The 19,660-nt window shown below is 53.1% G+C and overlaps 1 protein-coding gene across 1 annotated transcript; it reads right to left on the bottom strand.

Annotated features, from left to right (window-relative positions):
• Positions 1-14,950: 14,950 nt before the first annotated feature.
• On the bottom strand, positions 14,951-18,340 carry IRX5 (iroquois homeobox 5). Its single transcript, XM_082607549.1, has 3 exons — positions 17,707-18,340; positions 16,218-16,623; positions 14,951-16,057 (listed from the first exon to the last, which is right to left on the bottom strand). The coding sequence occupies exons 1-3, from the start codon at positions 17,953-17,955 to the stop codon at positions 15,261-15,263; spliced, it is 1,452 nt and encodes a 483-aa protein (XP_082463675.1). The 5' UTR covers positions 17,956-18,340; the 3' UTR covers positions 14,951-15,260.
• Between the last annotated feature and the right edge of the window lie 1,320 nt (positions 18,341-19,660).

Raw genomic sequence — 19,660 nt, forward strand, 5'->3', positions numbered from 1 at the left:
GACACTTGTTAAATTCATCCTAAAACTTGTGTGGAAGAATAAATGCCCCCAAATAGCCAAGTCAAAGAGTTTTGAACAAGAAAAGCAAAAAGTAAGGACTGCTCTGTCATATTGTAAGATATATTGCAAAGTCATAGTCAGATAAACAGTATGGGGCTCCAGACAAATAGCCTAGGAGAGTGCAAAACCAGATCTGTGTGTTTCTGGAAATGTACGTGCAAAGATGAAAAGCCAGGTCAAAGCTCACAGAAGCATGTACTTTTTGGAATTATCTTGTTTCCAGTCCTGCACATGGATGCTAATATGTGAACAAAGAACCTACTGGCTTTGCAGGTGGTCCTGGAATGAATGACTTCTAAAGCCCTCCACAGACAGGCTCACCCTCTAACCAAAAACCGGGACACAGATAGTATCATCATTACTTCACTCTGGTGGAACTGAGGCTCTGAGAGGTTAAGCCACTTGCCCAAGGTCACACAGCTGGCATGTGGCAGAGATGGGATGCAAACCCAGCTTTCCCTGACCCTAGAGCCCATGCGCTCTGCTGTCTCTTCCTCAACAGCAGCCCCATGTGGAGAGGAAGCAGTGTGAGCTGGAGCCATTGTGAAAGCCCTAGAAGCTGCTAGAAGCACTTGAACTCAATCTCTGAAGGGCAAGTGGATTTAGACAGGTGACTGGGATGATGGCTCTGAGGCAGGGGACTCAGCCTGGGGAAAAGAGCTTGGAAAGTGACTGTTTAGCCAGTGTGACCAGAGCACAAGATACCCAGGAAGGGTCTAGGAAGACGGGGTCACCTGGGAGAATGGGGTCAGACTGATGAAGAGCTTCAAATGACTGAGAGAGGAATTGTGACTTTAATCTGTTGGAGTATAGTTTTGATTTTGTCACTCTCCTGCTCTACAACCTTCTGTAGCTCCTTTGGCTACTGTCTCCTGGCTAGTAAGGTAAGAGTATGTAGTTGGAAAGATGGGGGAGAGCCTGGAGACAGAGAAACCAGCTAGGAGGCTGATGTCACAGTCCAAGAGGGAGGGGCCAAGGGCCTGGAGGGGATAGGAGAGAGGAAGAGCAGGCACTTTGGGACAGGGTTTTGTGAGATGCACGCCAACGCCCCCCACCCCGGCCCTCGTCACATGGAGGATCACTGCTTCTCTGTAGCATCAGATAACATTTCAAGGTCAGCAAATAGCAGGTACCTTATTCTACTCACAGTAGAATTGAGCTGTGAATAGCCAGAAAAACAACTGCTGCCTAAAACTGCAAAGAACAGCCATCAACTCCCTCCTGGCTCCATCTAGGCACAGAAAATGAGAGTCAGACATTCCTAGGTTCATATGTCACTTTGACGTTTACTCAGGCAAGTAAACCTTTCAGCACCTCAGTTTCTTCACCTGTAAAACAGAGATAGTGATAGTGTGTACTCCATAGGTTTGATGAGGCTTTACTGAGCTCATGTACATAAAATCTTCAGTAGAATAACTGGTATACACTAAGAGCTCAATAAGGTAGCTATTATTATCAATAACAAAATAATTGTTTAGGTAATATGTTAACTGTTAACTGTACTATGTGATTGTTATGCAGCTTTTAGCAAAGGAATTGGTGTTGGAATTCTCAAACATCACTTATTTTATCACCAAGGTGGCGACATGGGCCTTATGACTAAGAAATGTCAGAAGATGAAGCAAATTCCATTCAATTCAATTCAGGAAGTTGTGAATTGTCATTCCTAATTATAAATTGTTAGAGAGATAGATGGACAGATAGTAAATCATGAAAGCTAAACATATTTCCCTATTTGAAGTACTGATTGCTATTAAAAAAAAATAAAGAAAAGGAAAGAAAAGCCTATTATATCTCCCTCCAAAAGCCCCTGCTTCTGTGACAGAAGTCCATCGTGTCACCTCTAAGAGTTTTCATTATTCAGCAGTTTTGGGAATGAGTGATTGATGTAATTAAAGTTATTGGTAAAGAAAGATTCCGTTACCACAGAACAGATGAGTCAGCAGAAAGTTTAAGTAATGAAATAATGTTCCAAGGAGTGATTCTTAAAATAAGATTTTTTTTTCACTCTAGACATCTTAACCATTGCTGATCAGCAAAAAGATGTGAAGTAGTTAAGAAATGGAGAAAACACACTACACAATTTTAGAAATTCTCAGATGAAATCATTTGCAATCATATGAAACCATATTTATTGAGTAATAATGGTAAGCACTCACATTTCTTGAGAGTCCACCATGTGCTTTAGTGCACTTTGCATCCATTATCTCATTTAATCCTCACCCTGTGAGGTAGGTGCTGTATTATCCCTGTTTTATGGATGCTGAATTTCAGAGAGGTTAAGGAATTTTCCCAGGGTTGCACAGCTGGCAGAGGGCACAGATAGGAACAGAATCCAAGAAGTCTGGCACCCAATAGAGTCCACCTTCTCCATCACCACAGGTCCTGGGCCTCTCTGTTTAGATTTCTTAGTCATCTAATCTGGTTCATTAATATACCCAAGATAGTAGAGGGCAGTCAGGATTTGAATTCACATCTGTCTGACCCCAGAGCTGTTTCAAAATTCATTTCTATGGGAAAAATCCAAGTACACTGGCTTGGAATCCATTTCTTTGTTTTCATTTCCATCAACATGCATTGAATACCCAGGACGCTCCAGGCTTTGGGCTCTACTTTGGTGCTACAAAGATGGCTGGGGCAGGGAGACCTTCAGGAGGTATGTGATGGTCAGTATGACAGATGATGAAGTTCAGACTAGTGCAGTAGGCGGGGGAGACGGTTGAACAAGATCCCTCAGAAGGATCTATGGGACTTGGGGAGTGGATGCATATGAAGCATTGGGGAAAGGAAACTGCTGGCATGTTTCTGAAGTCCTTCCACTGGGTCACTGGATGAAGGAAGGCAAGAGAAGCCAATCTGGGGTTGGGGTGAGGCTAGGAATGGGAAGGAGGTGACTTTAGTTTGGGACAATTTTTTTTTTTTTTTTTTTTTTGCGGTACGCGGGCCTCTCACTGTTGTGGCCTCTCCCGTTGTGGAGCACAGGTTCCGGACGCGCAGGTTCAGCAGCCATGGCTCACGGGCCCAGCCACTCCACAGCATGTGGGATCTTCCCAGACCGGGGCATGAACCCGTGTCCCCTGCATTGGCAGGCGGACTCTCAACCACTGCGCCACCAGGGAAGCCCTAGTTTGGGACATTTTTTTTCATCTGTCAGTTTATCTGGCTTTATTCTTTTATATATATATATTTCTTTTTATTATTTTTAGTTTTTATTGAAGTATAGTTGATATACAATATTATATAAGTTACAGGTGTACAATATAGTGATTCACAATTGTTAAAGATTATTCTCCATTTATAGTTATTATAAAATATTGGCTATATTCCCTGTGTTGTACAATATATCCTTGTAGCTTATTTTATACCTAAGAGTTTGTACCTCTTACTCCCCTACCCCTATTTTGCCCTTCCCCCTATCTGCTCCCCACTGGTAACCACCAGTTTGTTCTCTATATCTGTGAGTCTGCATCTTTTTTGTTATATTCACTACTTTGTTGTATTTTTTAGATTCCATATATAAGTGGCATCATACAGTGTTTGTCTTTCTCTGTCTGACTTATTTCACTTAGCATAATACCCCCCAAGTCCATTCATGTTGTCACAAATGGCAAAATTTCATTTTTTTATGGCTGAGTAGTATTTCACTGTATATATATACCACATAGAAATTAAGGAAACAATCCCATTTACCATCATGTCGAAAAGAATAAAATACCTAGGAATAAACCTAGTTTGGGGCATTTTGAATTTGAGTTGCTTGTGGTCCTTCCGGCTGGAGATAGACTTCAGGTAGTGGATAGGTGGCCTGGAGAAGAGGTGAGAGTGCGGGCTGGATGTAGGCCAGGTGTGCTGCAACACCTTCCAGGCCTTCCAGGGCAGGTGAGGGAGGGCCTACCCAATAAACAAGCTATGCTAAAGGTCCCCACCCAGGGAGAAAAGAAAAGAGAGGAGAAAGGAGCAAAGGGTGTGTGTGTGTGTGTGTGTACAGGGGTGTTCACTTGGAGTGATATTACAGCCGGGAACCTAACAACACCCTACTTGTTAGCACTAAACAAAGTTCCCATGCGTCTCTGTGGCCAGCTTCAAAAAGGAGGGGAGAGGGATGGGAACCTCCCACTTGTAAGTATCTGGAAAAAGGGGCACTGACAGGGCAGGAACCTCTCAAAGGGAGATGCATCCACCTCCTCAAGCCCACCCACCCCTTCTCCAAATTTTGCTCAGAGCTGGAGGCTCCAACCCTCTCTTCTTCCCCTGCAGAAGAAATGGAGAAGGACCAGAGTCCTTTGTGGCGTCAAAGAGCATATTGGGTTGTGGGTCTTGGCCTGTTACCCCCAAAGCATGACCCACAGATAGGAAAAAAGAGATTCAGGCCTTGCAGAACCAGTGGAATGGGAGGAACAAAAGTTTACAAGGTTTGTAAGGATTCTCCCATCTCGGTACTACCTCCCCAGAAGCTCACCCAGAGATGAGGATGACAGGGCAAGGAATTCATTAAGAAAAGGGCGTAGGGGGAGCAGGGTGGGGACAGGGGGCAGCCATCCCTGGCTGCTCTGTCACCAACGAGCTGTGTGATCTGGAGCAAACTGCTTTACCTCTCAGGGCCTCAATTTCCATATCTGTAAAATGAGCAGTTACTATTTTTTAAAGTGTGGGAAGCACATCTCTGGGGGGGACACAGGATGACTTTAGGTGTGGGTGAAAAGATGCTCATGTGACCCACATAATCATGGGTGAAGCAGAAGGAATGGGGTTGCAGTGACCTCTAGAACAGCCAGAGACCCTGAGAGATGCCAGTTGCCTTCAAAGCCCAGGAGGCCAAGAACTTCACTTAATTAACTGGCTTCTTAATAACTGTCTTCCACTGATGGCGAGTGATACTAGTTTTTCAGTGACTGTAGTGGTACAAACATTCCTTTCAATATAAGTAAATGGTGACAAAATTCAAAGGAAATTATTCCGTAAATAGTAGTTTCAATAATCGTAGGCTATGACAAGGATTGGGAGGGCGGGGCTCAAATGAGTAAGTTTCGGGGAACACCGAGCAAGGTAAGGACCCTTTCCTTGCAATTTCGAGTCCTATGGAGCCTTCTCAGACATTCCTCAGACATTTTCTAGGGCCTGTCAGGCACTTACCAGATTAATAGGAAAAGATTAAAAAGAAAAAAGAAAGTAAGAAAGAAAAAAGTGTCTGGAGAGAGGGGAAAAAAAAACTCCACCAACCAAAACAAACCAGGCCAACGATTTTTCTACCACATTCTTCATGAGTGCAAAGAGGTGGTGTTTATTCCAAAAATACCCTTTTCTCCAAGTCGCCGCTCATCCACTCTTTTATGTGATCCAGGAAAATCAGTCCTCAACTACCAGGAACATCTTTGCATGTATGAGTATTTAGAAAAAGAGCCACAGGATTTGGATTTAGATGCTAAATACAAATAGAAGGCAAATGAAATCAACCAACCAACCAACAAACAAACAAACAAACAAAAAACCTTGTGGCTTGGACCTTAAAAAAAAGTCTCAGCAATGACAACTGTGTGGTAAGTCTGATGTCAAACTGTGTTAGCTGGGAAGGTGTCTGGGATGTTCTGGAACTGTGAGGGTATTTGCAATCTAGGGCTAACAGATGTCTCACTCTGCTTGAAAGACATTGAGATGCTATTCCTAAGGGCCTGTGGGTTCCCTTGGGGACAAAGCCACTGATAGATTTTACAGAAAAAATCCCTGAGCTGACGACCATATATATGCCACAAGGTGTCAAGAAAAGGATTGAGGTGGGGAAAAAAAAAGCCAAAAACAGTCAAGGTGAGACATCAAAAAAAAAAAAAAGAAAGAAAGAAATACAAAATAAATGCATGAAAGACCTATGATTGGAGTCCTTGTCCCCAGTTCAAATCTGTTTGCTAGGAGCTGCTCTCTAAAATGATGGGCAAAGGAACATTCATTTGTGCTGCGTTATGTGAGATCATTGTGGGCAGGCAGGCAGTCACTTCCAACAGGAGAAATGAGCAAATCTTTTCAGATGGCAATTATTTAGGGAAGTAAACCCTCTTTGGCAGGGGCAGATGTCCTAGTACTTCCTTGCTGTTGAGTATCTGGGAGAGATGACGTACTCCTAGCTTTTCCCTCATCTGTACTTCACACACAGAGTCCTGAGGAGGCAGCCTGTCCTCCAGCAGCTTTGGAGGAGGGCTAAGATATTTCCCGGCGCTGCCTAAAAATATCTCCCTTGACAGCCTGTCACAGTGTCTGAGACTCCACCATTCTACATTCATTCCTCTCTGTTAAGGCATTTTGTTTCCAGGAGTTCTCCGTTAAAATCAGATATCCATGAGATCCTAGCTTGGCTGAGACAGAGGGAGAACACAGCCTAGGAGTTAGGAGACCCAGGTTTCCAATTCGGTGCTGCCTATAAACTCACTGTGTGAGCTTGGGCAAGTCATTTTCATTTCCTGAACCTCAGTTTCTCCACTGATAAAAAAAAAAAAGAAAAGAAAAAGGGAAAGGAAAAAAAGACAGAAATAAAAGGGGAGATGGGGTTAGAAAGGTCTGAGATATCTGGTCTCAGGCGGCAGGATCTGTTCACTTCAGGGTTTGGCCTGGACACTGGATGACCAGCATGTCCACGAGAGCAACTCCTTTGGGCCAAAGGGCTTGGGGATCAGGTCAATGAGTATCTTACTTCCCCCTTCTCCAGAAAAAAAAAAAATCCCTGCTCCTCCCTTACCACTGGACACCTCAGCAAATGGCAACCCCATGCCTCTGGGTTTTCAGGCTCAAATTCTTGGAAGCAACTAGAACTCCACTCCTCTTATTCCCAACATCTAATCCATCAGCAAAGCCTGTTGACACTACCTTCAGCCCAGACCTGATTGCTTCTCCCCACTTCCCCGGCTACCATGCTGGACCAAGACCGCATTCCATTACCTCCCCCTAGATTCTCCATCACCCTCTTAACTGGTCCCTGCCTCTACTCTTGTCCTCCCAGAGTCTCAGCTCCTCGTATAGGGGGATGCCTTTAAAACATAAATTTGATCCTGTCTCTCCCTTCAAAACCCTCTCTCCCTTCCTCTCCCTCTCTCTCTCCCTCTCTCTCTGTCACATCATAAAATCCAAAGATCTCACCAGGACCTACGAGGCCCCATATAACCTGAACCTGGCTTTGCCTTGATCTAATCCCCTCCCATAAAAGTCTTCTTGGTGTTGCTCAAACCTGCTCCCACCTCAGGATCTTTGCACCTGCTATGCCTTCTTCCCAGAACTCTCTTCCCTGGGATACCTGCCTGGCCTATCCCCTAACTTCTTTCAGGTCTCTGCTCAAATGCCCCCTCCTAGGGGATGCTTCCCAGACTGCCCTCACTCCAAGAGCACACTCCTGTCCATGCCCTTACCCTACTTAATTTTTTTCCTGACACTCATCACCTGGAGCTTGTGATAAGCCATTATCACACTTACTTGTTTACTTTCTGCCCACCCCTCTAAAATGTAAGCTCCAGGAGGGCAGGGACTTTGCTCTGTTCATTGCTGCATCATCAGTACCTAGAACAAGGAATCTGGCATATTACAGATGCTCAGTTATGTATGTTGCAGGAAGAGAAAAAATAGTTTAAGTGGAGCTGCACTAACATGGAGGCCAACCAAGCCTCTTACTGGAGAGGTCAATGCCAAGGGCTTCCCTGTGCTCTGCTTCAGCAGGGCAGGATGTCCCAGGGAGGCAAAGGTAGAGCCAATTGTTGGGAGATCTGGGTGGGGCAGTGTGCGGGCTACAAGGTAGGCAGGGGAGGTAAAGACTCCAAGCTGAGTTTATAAGTTTGTGGGCTGCAGGATTTTGATTGAGACTAGAGGAAGTGGCTAAAATGACTTGGGGACACATTCCAAAAGACAGCAGCCTGCAGGAAAAGGGTGGGTTATACATAAATGAGAGGAGGTCTGAACTGTCCTGTGAACTAACTTGAACTTCAATTCTGCCCCCACAGGGGATCCCAAGGCAGGTCCGGTCAGCTCCCCAAAGCTCAGCTGTGATCAGAGCTGCCTTTCCAGGCTCCCCAGTGTCCCCCTCCAATCAAGCCCCAGAGAGTGATGTACAGCCAGAGGAGGCAGGGAAGGGGAAGAGTGCTAAAGAACAACAGCCATTCTGGCGGGATTCTCCCCAAGTCAGAAGCCAAAGCCTCAGTCTCCCACCCTCTCCCCTTCCCCCCAGGCCTTGGCTAGCATCTCCAGTGAAGTGAAGTGCTAAGAGAGCATGACCCTAATAACTGTATTGAAGGATGACTATCTGCCACCCACTAGAATCCTCACAAAACAGGGGTGGGGGCTTCCCTGGTGGCACAGTGGTTGAGAGTCTGCCTGCAGATGCTGGGGACACGGGTTCATGCCCTGGTCTGGGAAGATCCCACATGCCGCAGAGCGGCTGGGCCCGTGAGCCATGGCCGCTGAGCCTGCGCGTCCGGAGCCTGTGCTCCGCAACGGGAGAGGCTGCAACAGTGAGAGGCCCGCGTACCGCAAAACAAACAAACAAAAACAAACAACAACAACAAAAAAAAACAGGGGTGGTACAGGCCCATTCTACAGAGGAGGTCATTGAAGTTCAGAGAGGTTACTGCCCAAGGACCCACATCTTAGTAAATTGCAGAGGGAGGTAGGATTGAGCCACCAAGGCCCAAGGACCCAACCAGTACACTGTAACGCCTTTGGACAACAGCCTACATCTCCATCTTCACACTGCTTGGGGTGCCCTGGTCACACTCAAGTCCTGGCTTCTAGGACGCTGGAGAGGTGCTGTCCACCTCTGGGCCTGCAGCCACTGGAGTCCTGGCCTCTCCCCACCTCCACCACCGCCTGAGCCGCTGGCCCGCAGGGGGCGATGGCGGCATGGCTGGAGCCCGCGCCCCAAATCCGAGGCTGGTCAGCAGAAAGCGGCTAAGGTCAAGGAAAGCCCCCAGGGCCAGGGCTGGGTGCAAGAGAACACCATTGCAGGCGCTGAACCCCCCGAGGCCGAACCCCAGCTGTGCTGAGCGCCGCTGCCAGGCCGCCCCGTGTGGACCGGAGCTATCCAGCCGTTGTTTGATGAGCAGCGGCCAATAAATTCATTAATCATCATTTTATGCCTCATCAAACCCCCTCCAAGCCCCTCCATGGGAGTTACACAAATTAGCCCCTGAAAAGACAGTAATTTCAGTTTAGCGAGGTAAGTGCTTTCTGATGGGCTCCGCGCACAGAGCTCTCCTGACAAGCCAATCCATCAGCGCGTTGGGGATGGGACGCGGCCGGGCCGCCCTGACCAGCCGGGCCTCACCAGTCCCAGCCCTGCCCAGCCTAGCCTCTGGGGTCTACCTGGCAAGGGTCTCCGCCCCCTTTCCCAGGCTCCTTTGCACCCACCCTCCGCAGTCTGTCTCAGCCGGTCTCTTGCCTTCACCCACCCAGACCTCCTCCACCGCTTCTAAACGGAAGAAAAACTTTGCCGGAAAAACCGAGGCCCAAACTTGGGGAACGAATTTGTCGAGGACGGCGGAGACCGACGCACTGGTGCTGAAGTTCTGAACTCCCGCCCAGTGGAGCTGGGAGTCAGGCAGTCCTTTCTCCTCCTACAGTCTGGATGTCCGGGTTCTGCGACCCTTTGAAACTATTGAAGGGTTGTGTGCATTGCGGGCATACATTGGGGGGGGGGGTTATCCACGCCAATCCTGAAAGAAATCCCAGGATCCAAAAGAGGGCCACCTGGGAACAGAGAAGGGTGGTCCTTCCGTCTAAAGGGCGACTCCACGGGACCCTGGTGGCCGGGGGTCGGGGTGGAGGTGGGGGACGCCCCTGGCCTTTTCCACGTCCCTCCCGCCTTTCTTTCTGAAACCCCCGCCTGGGGTGAAAGACGACGCCTGGGGAGAGGAGCAAGAAAGGATTTTCTATCGAATGGGCCCTGCCAGTAGGACTCCAGTATGGAGAGTTGGGTAAAAACCACAGAACACTGTGGCGAGAGGTTGGGTATTTGCAAGCGCGAAGCCGAAGCCGCGCCTTCTCACTTTCCAATCCCTTTGCACAGAAAGTCTCAAGGGGATCCTACCCGGCGGGCAGGGCGCATGCAGAGGAGGTGGACGAGGAGCCGCCGCCCAAGCCGAGCCGACCGACCAGCGCTCGAGCGCCCAGCGACGCGCCTCTCCTTCATTAGCTTCCCCTCCACGCGGCGCTGCATGCCTCGGAAAATAAGTTAGCAAACGGGGAGCCGTTTATCTCTTTTATCTTGGGGCCTGATCCAATTAAATAAGTGCACATTTACATTTGCATCCATCAGGCGAGAGCGCTGAGAGCCCGGGGTTTGCTCGGAGCAAATAAAAGCAGATTTCACTGAGAAAAGTGGCGTCTGGGAGCGCCAGGCTCGTCCGGGCGCCGGAAACGAGCGCGGCCGGGAGGGCGGCCTTGGGGACCCAGGGTTGGGGCCTGCGGCCGACGGGAGGCCGGAGATCCCCAACGGCCTGGAGGGGCCGGCCAGTGCTGGGTGTGCAGCCAGAGCTGCAGCCCGGTCCCCGAGGCGATCGTGTTAGGCCACAACCTGGGTCCCACCTCGTGCCTGGGACCCAAGTCGCATTTAGCGCGAAAACGAAAAGGAGATTAGCTCTGGCCTGGTCCAAAAGGGAGACCCGTGGGGTGGGTGTAGGACCAGTCCCACAGCTTTGGCCACTTTGGGGGGAGAGCAGGAGGCAAGATTCCGGTCGGGCCGATTTTCCTCCTCTTCGGGGGCCCAGTGGCAAAGAAGGCGAAAGTCAGGTAGAGGGCGCGCCCCCCGCTGTCCCCAACATCCTCGCACCGGGGGAAACCAGCTGAGACTTCCCGTTAGCGCTTCTGGATGGGTAGAGGGGGACGTCCAGGTGAGCACCTCCTCCTTTGCCACGCCGAGCTCATTAAAGGTGCTTTCGAAATAGGGTTTGAAGAATTCGAGGGTAGTTTTGTTTTGTTTTTCCTTTTCCTAAAGATGTCCAACCTACAGGCCAAAAGATAGAAACGATCTTTGGGGGCGCGGCTGCGTCGTAGACCCCCGACATGCCAAACCGCAAATTAAAACTGTGCGGGGGCCCAGAGGCCGGGAGTGGAAAGGCCAGCAGAAACGGAATACCTGCACCTGAAGCGGAGCGGGCGCACCGGCACTGCCTGGACTGCGCACCGCTGCGCACCCCACACCCCGCAGGCTGCTCCAGCAGCCCGCATATTTCTCAACTGCCTGCCGCCAGGTTTTAAAGGCTGTGCCCAAGCCGTGGCAGGAATCTGTAGGGTTAATACTCTTCCAGTCGAAGGCCGTGCTTTCCGAATCCCCAATGTTAACTGGGTCCTGGGTCCCAGGCCGAAGCGAGTGGGATGGCGGAGCAATTTACGTTTGACCCTCTTGGGGTCCAGAGCTAAGGCCCCGCTGTGGGTGGAGGGCATAGCTGGGTGTCGCCTAACTCCTCCTCTCTGCGAGCCGCGTGGCGCCCGGGGACCAGTAGGCGGCGCCCTTCCTAAACTGCATCCGCCTCCGGCTCCCTCTTGGGAGCGCAATCACATTCCTTTCACTTTGGGCGCTTTGCAGGGCGCTGTTCTGTGCCTCCGCCCCAGCTGGCAGCTTGTTAGGTGGGACAGGTGGGCTGGTAGGAATGGCCAGTTCTGAAATCGCTCGCACGACCACCGCAGCCCAGCCCCCAACCTTCCAGGCTCCAAGAGCTGTGCACATCTCAGGGAATGAGAGGCCCTGAGGGGTTTGCAAACCAGGAGGCCTCGATGAAGGCCCCTCACCCAGGCCGGGGAACAGCAGTTCGGGCCCTGGCACCCCGGTCCGAAGAGCGGGAAGGAGAAAGGGCCCCTTCTGCAGCCTCACCTCAATGCCCGAGTATGCGCCCTCGGGGATTGACTGGGCTGTTGGTTCCTCGCCCCAAATCCCAGAAGCTGATTCGGCCCTGCACAGGGGGGCAAGGGAAGAAACCCAGCCGGTCCCCGGTTTGGCGCTGCCTCGTGGGGCTGACTGCAGGGACCCCACTCAGTGGTCCCGCGGCCTCTGTTGCCAGGGGTTCAGCGACTCCTAGTCCTCTCAGTGCCAAGCTAGGCTCTGCTTGGGGGCTGCAACCAGTGCGGCCAAGCGCAGGTGACAAACGCCCGCGCTACCCCAGCACTGAGGTGTATTAGGCGCTGCTTCGCATAACTTCCGCACCCCAGTCCAAGTCTGCGAACAAACCCCTGGCACACGCCGGAAGGTTCCCCCCAGCGCCCCTTGCAAGGAGCATCGCCTTCGACACGGCCCAAGATGCGGCCAGGCTGAGGCTCGGAGGCTCGAGGAGGGTCTTGCGACCTTACAGACACGCATCTACTTCTGGGATTAAACGCGGGAGACATTTCCTAGCTGCACATACCTCGACCCGCCCAGCAGGCCGCCCCCAAACTGAGAAGTCTCTAGACAACAGAAAAACCACTGGCCACCGAAACCCCGCTCTGCGAAGGAGAAAACCCTAAACTTAATTTGGGGCTTGTACTTAGGACGAAGTACGCAAAGAAAACCCTCGACCCTGCAGAGGCCAAGGGCAGGAGGGATGCGGACAGGGGGCAGCGATGTGGGCACCAGCCTGCCAGACTCTGGCGGTTTCGCTGCGCAGCCGGGAGGCGTCTCGCGCAGCCCCTCGTTGGGGAGAAACGCCGCGGGCTCCCCGGTACGCCGTTCCCGTTCCCAGGCAGCCCCCGCGGGCATTCGGCTCCCAGCCCGGAGCCTCGGCAATCAGACCCGGGAGGCCCGCGCCGCGCCATTTGCATATTCCCGGGAACACAAGGAAGCCTACAATTTTCTTTTTAAAATCATTGGTTAGGGTTTAGGGCCAGTGCTTCCAAATCCCGCAGAGTTGATGTCGTCCTTAAACTCTCTCTTAAGAGAAGGCGACTGGCCTATTCTTCTGACTTTTTTAGAAGAGAAGGTGACTCCTGGGGCTGCATATTCAACAGGGGGGAAAAAACTGATTGTGAACTGGGCTGTCGGGGGGTGGATGGAGGGGGCTGGGGCGCGGGGGGTAGGGCAAGTCATCTCTGGAATTCAATTGTTTAAAAAAATCATTTATAATTAAAGGGACAAAATAAAATACGATCGTCTCATGCATATTTAATCATTCACACTTCCAGCTTTGAAACCATCTTCCCTGCGTGAATTTTCTCACTAATTTAAACACTGAAGTCGACTGCTGTTCAAGAAAACATCTGGACAATGCTGCTTTCAAACTTGTTTAAATTCGAATAAGCTAAAGGAGCCCCGTTGCAGGCTAAAAAAAAAAAAAAGTAGCAAAAGTGAAAACTCCGGTGAAAATTTGGGCTGTGTTTAAAAAAACAGGGTTAAAGTGGTCTTGAGTAGAAGTGCAAATATGTGAGTTTTGATTTAGCCTAATTAAACCGGTGTTATGTGCAAACACATTCTCTCTACGCTCAGGCTTGGGTTTAATGGAGCAAATTAATTCCCCTCGCTGGGGTATGTTTTTGCTGTAAAGCCTCCCGTCCCCCGACCAGTGAAAATTTCCCACGAAATTCCACAAGTCCGCGGTTCCCCATCTCCCGCGCAAAATGGAGACGCGAGCACCGACTGTGCTGGCGGGCCTCGGGCGCAGGGCGGTATCTCTTCCTCATGTGGGATTGAGACGCAACCTGCCTTTTCGTTTTGCGATGAAAGATGCGGGATTAAACGGAGAAAATAAAACCTCAAAAATACTTTTGTAGCTACTCGGACTCTTGATTCCGAGATGGGAAAAGTGCTAAAGTGACAAGCCTGATCAAGTCCACAACGGCCTCATTATCTAGGCAAACGTCCTCGAACTTTTGAATGCCGCTTGTCCAAAAAGGGGCCCTTGGGGGTGGGGCGGGGGGCTCTTCTGGTCCGTTCGGGGCTCCCCTTGCTTCCCCCAAGCGCTTATGGCACTCCCTCCCCCACTTCCGCCCACTCTCTCTCCAATCTCCGACTCTGCAAAGTGCAGGCTTGTAATTCAGGACAAGTGTGACACCTACCTGTGAAAGGGAGGAACCGTCCCCTCGCTGGTCCCGCGGCCCAGCCCCGCGGCTGCGCGGGGAATGTACCCGGCCGCCTACCACCCGCACGGTCGCGGATGGAACATTTACTAATCTAATCAAATCCAGCGAAGAGATCAATGCCCAATTTTGAAGGGGTAGAGAAGACAGTGACTTGGGAAAGCCTTCTCCTTGTCATCCCCTAACGCTTCCCGCCCGCATTAGCCCAGAGCACCTTTGAAAGAGTAATAAGGGCTAAATCCGGCATAAAATCGAACTCATTAGCAAAGTTCACCAGCTGATTGCTTTGCATAAAACACGACACTGATTGGAAGTAATTAGGTTAAGCAATGGAGCTCGGGTGGTGCGTGTCTCTAGCTGCCTTTGCCATCTCTTCTCCCTTCTGGGCACACACTTGGGTCTCTCTCCTCCCTCCTCCAGGGTCCAATCTCCCCACAGCAGCTCACATCAGTGATCCAAATCTGCATTCCGGGCAGGGCCAGGTTCCCCGGGGCTCGAAGCCTAATTACGGTTTCCCGCTGGCACACTAGGTTCGGTGGAACCTTTCATTCCCCACTTCGAAAAAAAGTTGCAGTTTGCACCTTTTGTCCAGGGCGATGGACAGTTTACTGTGGCTTCTAAAAAGTAATGAGTGGCTCTGATTATGTTAAAATCTCTTTTAATTAAATATTTTGCATTTTACAAAGGCGGCTGCAGTTTCTTTTACTTTTTAAATCTAAGAGTATAACCTGTTTCCTTTCTGTAATAATACTTCAGCTCATACCCAGAAAAATCAATAGGTGTAAAAAATTAAATTAAACTTGTATTTTAAAACTATGAAACAGTTTTGGGGGAAACACAAATGTATATATTTATATTACAAAAAAACATTAAATGCCTGTACAGGTGTCTTAATTTCATAATTTACTTCAAAGATATTGAGTTATCAATTTAAATACAAAAATGCTACATTAAATATACAGAATAAGATTTAATACAAATCCTTTTTTAAATTTTTCTTTTCAGTTGGTTAAGACATTTCTGTTTGTGTGTGGAGATGTTTACATTTTTATGTCATCCATCTCCAGGAACTATAAACTTTTTAGTAGGAGGGGTAGTTTTGTTTTTCTCTCATGTTGATGGAAAAATAACTGCCAAGGCCATGTTTTTTTTTAATAAATTAGGAAAGTCCAGGACCGACGCAGCCCGCGTTAAATGTCGGACATACCTTTCTTCAGTTCATAGGGAGAGTCTTTGCACAGGTCTAGCTGGGACTGGCTCCGCAACATTTTCGGGTCTTTAGCCAAAGCGTCCGCTCGGTTCAACACGGTCTGGTTTAATCCATTGAAATGCGAGCTCGGACCCGTTGTAGGGCCTGGCCCGGGCCCCGGGTGGCCGTGAAGGTGTCCGAAGGAGCCATAGTTCGTGTAGCCAGGATAGAAGGGCGCCGTGTAGTAGAGAGGCCGGGACAGCACTGTCCCGCCTGGAAAGGGACACTGAGCCGAGGGCGAGCGCGATGGCGCCGGTGCTGGTGACGCGCGGCTGCCTCCTAGGGCTTGCCCGGCTACGGGACCGGGGCACGGTGGGCACGGAGAGCCCTCGCTCCCGCCGCCCCCGTCCTTGACCTTGTCCGAGGATGTGGCGATCTCCGCCAGAGACCACAGTTTGGGCTTGGCGAGCACCGCCTGAGGCGGTGGCGGTGGCGGCGAGTGTATGACCGAGGGCCCTCCGGGACCGGGGGGCAGCTCTCCCGCGGCTGGGTGTGGGCCCGGAGCCGGCGCGCCCGAGGAGTAGTGAGGGGCCGGGTCTTCGGCCAGCCGAGCTGCCGCAGGCCCGGCCGGGGAGGGCCCGCCGGCGCGGGGGGGCCCGGGCAGCGCGTCGAGGCGGCCCTCGGATGGCGGCTCTTTAAAATCCGAGTCGCTGAGGCTACCCTCGGTCTCTCTGCCAGCGGGGGTGGGCGGCCCCTGCAGCCTTTCACAGCCTGAAGCCGCCTTCTGCTCTGCTCCTCCTGCGGGCGAAACCCAGGCGGTCAGAGGCGCGGAGGCCGCTCGGCGGCGCCCAGGTCCCCGCCCGCAAAGGCAAAGACCCCTGCCCTCAACCTCCAAGCCCTGTGCGCCCCCTCTCCAGTCCCCCTTTTGCTTAACGCACCCTTTCCCGTGTCCACCAACCTGCATCGGGGCCCTCGGGGTCGCCCTTGTCCTCGGGCTTCTGGGGCTCATCCTCGTCGTTCTTCTCCAGATCAATGTTCTCTTCCTCCTCCTCGTCCTCGCTGCGGTTCCGCGGCGTCCACGTCATCTTGTTCTCCTTCTTGAGGCGCCGGCGAGCGTTGGCGAACCAGGTGGACACCTGGGTGAGGGTCATCTTGGTGATGATGGCCAGCATGATCTTCTCGCCCTTGGTGGGGTAGGGGTTCTTGCGGTGCTCGTTGAGCCAGGCCTTCAGTGTAGCGGTGGCATCTCGCGTGGCGTTCTTCCGGTACGCGGGGTCCCCGTAAGGGTACGAGCCCAGGGGTGCTGCGTACGGGTGGTACCCCAAGGAGCCTGCCATGCCGGGTGTATGGTCGTAGGGAGAGCCCTGCAGGGAAGGGGCAGAGAGAAAGTGAGGGTGGGCCGTGGTCCCCAGTGCCACCTGGGCGACTGAAAGACACTTTCCCTGCGCCCAGGGGTCTTCGGGCTGCGAGGCCCGCGCTCAGGCTTCCCCTGGGGTAGGGCTGGAGAGCTCAGACCCTGGGGCAACGCCTCCTCCTCCTCATAAGGAAGCGGGGGCGCCAACTCCTGAGTCCTTGGGGGCGCTTGGAGCCGCCCTGGCTTTCCTGGCCCCTGGTAGGCCCCCCTCTGCCCGGGAACGTCCTCCCTCCGTGCGCAGATCCGGCCACGGCGGCCGGGCCCTCTACCCAGAGAGAGGCCTGGGTAGCGGCGGCGACTCTGCGCTCCGCGCCCGAGTGGTTGCGCGTTGGGAGCAAGGGTGGTGAGCAAAGGAAATCAAGGACTTTTTTTTTCCCCACAGAGAAAGGCAAACGAAAGCTAAGCCTTGCCTCGGCGCTCCCACCCCTCCAAAAGTGTTACCCCAAACCGAAGCCAAGGCGCTTTTCCAGAAAGTGCACCCGGCCGAAAAATCCCGGATACACCGCAGCTTGTCCGACTTTTCAGAAATTTAATACCTCCAAATCGGATTGCAAAGATAGGATTACGGATTTGCAACATTTTGGAGAACTAATTAAACGCGAGGCCAAACACATTTACACAGACTTAGCACGCTTCTGTTCAGATTTCGGGTCTATTTCTTTTGAACTACATTCTCCAAATGGCAAAACCAAAAAAAAAAAAGAAAGAAAGAAAGAAAGAAAGAAAGTAAAATGTGCAGGGCGGCCTGGAGCTCACGTTTGAACCAAATGCTGCTCTTTAATCGCAGCGACCTCACCCCAAAAACCCCTTTCCGTCAACTCAGCGATCCGAGCAAGACGCGGCTCTTCTCTCCGAGCAACTCCTGAGCCCGAGGCCCGGGCGAAGCCGAGGGAGACAATCGCCCAAGTTTGCAGGGTCCGCGAGGCTTGGTAGGGGCGGCCCGCGGTGGAGCCGAGGCCCGTGTCCCCCGCAGCCCCCGACCGCCCCAGGCTGCCCCAGCTGCCCTCGCCCGCCCCGGCTCCCGCTCACTCACCACGTACGAAGAGAAGGCGGCGGCTGCCGCTGCCGCGGGGTCGGCGCCGTACTGGAGGTGCGAGTTGTAGCCCGGCGAGGGCGCCGTGAAGGCGGTGGAGCCGGCGTAGGGAGAGAACGCGGAGCCCGACGACGAGCGCCCGAGCTCATCCGTGCGGGGCCCCGAGATGACGCTGGTGCTGTACGCCGGGCACGAGTAGAGCGCCAGCGAGGCGGACGGCTGGTACAAGTAGCCCTGCGGGTAGGACATGGCCACGCACGGGCATGGGGCGCTCCGCGCCGCGGCCGCCAACGAGCCGGGCGGCGCCCTGCGAGGGCGTGCGGGCGGGCACCTGGTCTCCGGCTGCCCTGGGCCGCCTCTCCTCGGGCCCCGGCTCCCGGGCTCCGGCCCGCGGCGCCTCCTCGCTGGCTTCCCGCGCGCCTCCGGCTGCGGCCGCCGAGCCCGCTCCTCTGCGCGCCTCGCTCGCCCCGGCAGGGTTTCCCCCCCCCTCCCTTGCTGCTTTCTCTTTTTCCCCCTCGCTCTTTGCACTGGGGGGCTCTGCTTTTGGCTTCGCAAAGGTCCTGCCAAGATGCTAAGTTGGAAATTGAGGATTCTGACGCCTTGTGCGCGCCTGAAGCTCCTCCTTCGCGGGGTGTAGTCGGTGGGAGGACTGGCAGGAGCCTCTGGGCGGCCGCAGCCAACCCGGCCGCCAGGCGCGCCTCGCCCTCTCCCTCTTCCTCCCCGGCTCCCTCTCCCGCTCGCTGGCGCTCCCCTTGCCCCTCCCTAGCGCCCGCCTCTCCTCCGCGGCCCTCCTCTCCCCCCTCCTCTTATTTCCCCCCCCTCCCCTCCTAGGTCTCTCCCTCTCTCTCTCAGACTCTTGAGCGCCGGCCCCAGGATGACAAACACATCCCAGGCGCGCCGATCTCTTCCAACTTTCCTCCCCTGCTAAGTCGGGGTGGAGCGGCGGTTCCGACACAAGGCGGGCCCTGATGGCCGGTCCCGCCGCTTCGACGCACAAAGAGAACGAGGCCGCGGACCGCGCGCCAGCGAAAGCTCTGCTTTCTGTACGCCGCAGTAAATTGCGGAGTTAGCGGATTTCTCGTTCGCCAGAAGGCTGAGCTCCAAGGCAGATCGCCGCCCACCCGCCCCTGGCTTCTCCCCCAAGCTAGGGGACCCGAGAGCGAGTTGGATACCCGGAATGAAGGCCCCCGAGAGAGCCGGATGGATGCCAGCGTCCAGGGCGCAGGGAGTCCGGGTTGACTGTCCCTCTCCGCCAGCAGCAGCAGGTGGGCGAGAGACAGGCCTTGGACATCTGCACGTCTCCGGCCCGGCCTCCCTTCCACCAACTCCCCGCCAGACGGCGAGGGAGGAGGCACTGGGGACCCAGTACTACGGGGGTAGCCTTTCTCTAGAGAGGTAGTGGGCAAGAGCTGCCAGACGGAGAAGCAGCTACACCGGAGTAGGTCTTCGGACTCCACTACACCCCCTCCCGCAATGCCTGGCTGCCTCTTTCTCGGGGCTCTGCATTATCCGCAGCTCGCCCCGCCAGGCCGGTGGTGGTGGAGAGTGCGGGTCCTCTTCCCCTTCGCACCCACTCTCGCATCCGCCCACGCTCCACTGCTAACATTGCGGAGCAGTAACCAACCCAACCGTTTGTTCAGCGAGGCGCTGGCAAGGCAAACACACACAACCGAGTCACAGGCCGAGCCCTTGCCCACGAAAGCCACCCATTTAGAATACAAAACAGACCCTTTGCCTGTCTCTCCACACCGCGCCGCCACAAGCCACAGAAGCACTCGAACTCTAGGACAGACAGGGGCGCTGGAGAACCAGGACAGGGGCTGGCACAGTGTTGGGCACTCCGCTGGGGCCCAGTAGATCGGGGACTTTGTGGCCTTTTATAGTGAGGTCACACGGAAGCCGAAGTATGCCTATGCATAAAGTTTCCCTCAATGACTCTGACGGGAGAGATACA

This window comes from Mesoplodon mirus (genome assembly GCF_964341445.2).
Source record: "Mesoplodon mirus genome assembly, chromosome: 19".
NCBI classification, from domain to species: domain Eukaryota; kingdom Metazoa; phylum Chordata; class Mammalia; order Artiodactyla; family Ziphiidae; genus Mesoplodon; species Mesoplodon mirus.

Excerpts from the sequence above, each read along its gene's own strand:
- IRX5 (XM_082607549.1), bottom strand. The coding sequence starts at position 17,955 with ATGTCCTACCCGCAGGGCTACTTGTACCAGCCGTCCGCCTCGCTGGCG. Across the intron at positions 16,624-17,706 it reads CCGCCTTCTCTTCGTACGTG|GGCTCTCCCTACGACCATAC; the intron begins GTGAGTGAGCGG and ends CCTTCCCTGCAG. Across the intron at positions 16,058-16,217 it reads CCCCGAGGGCCCCGATGCAG|GAGGAGCAGAGCAGAAGGCG; the intron begins GTTGGTGGACAC and ends TTTCGCCCGCAG.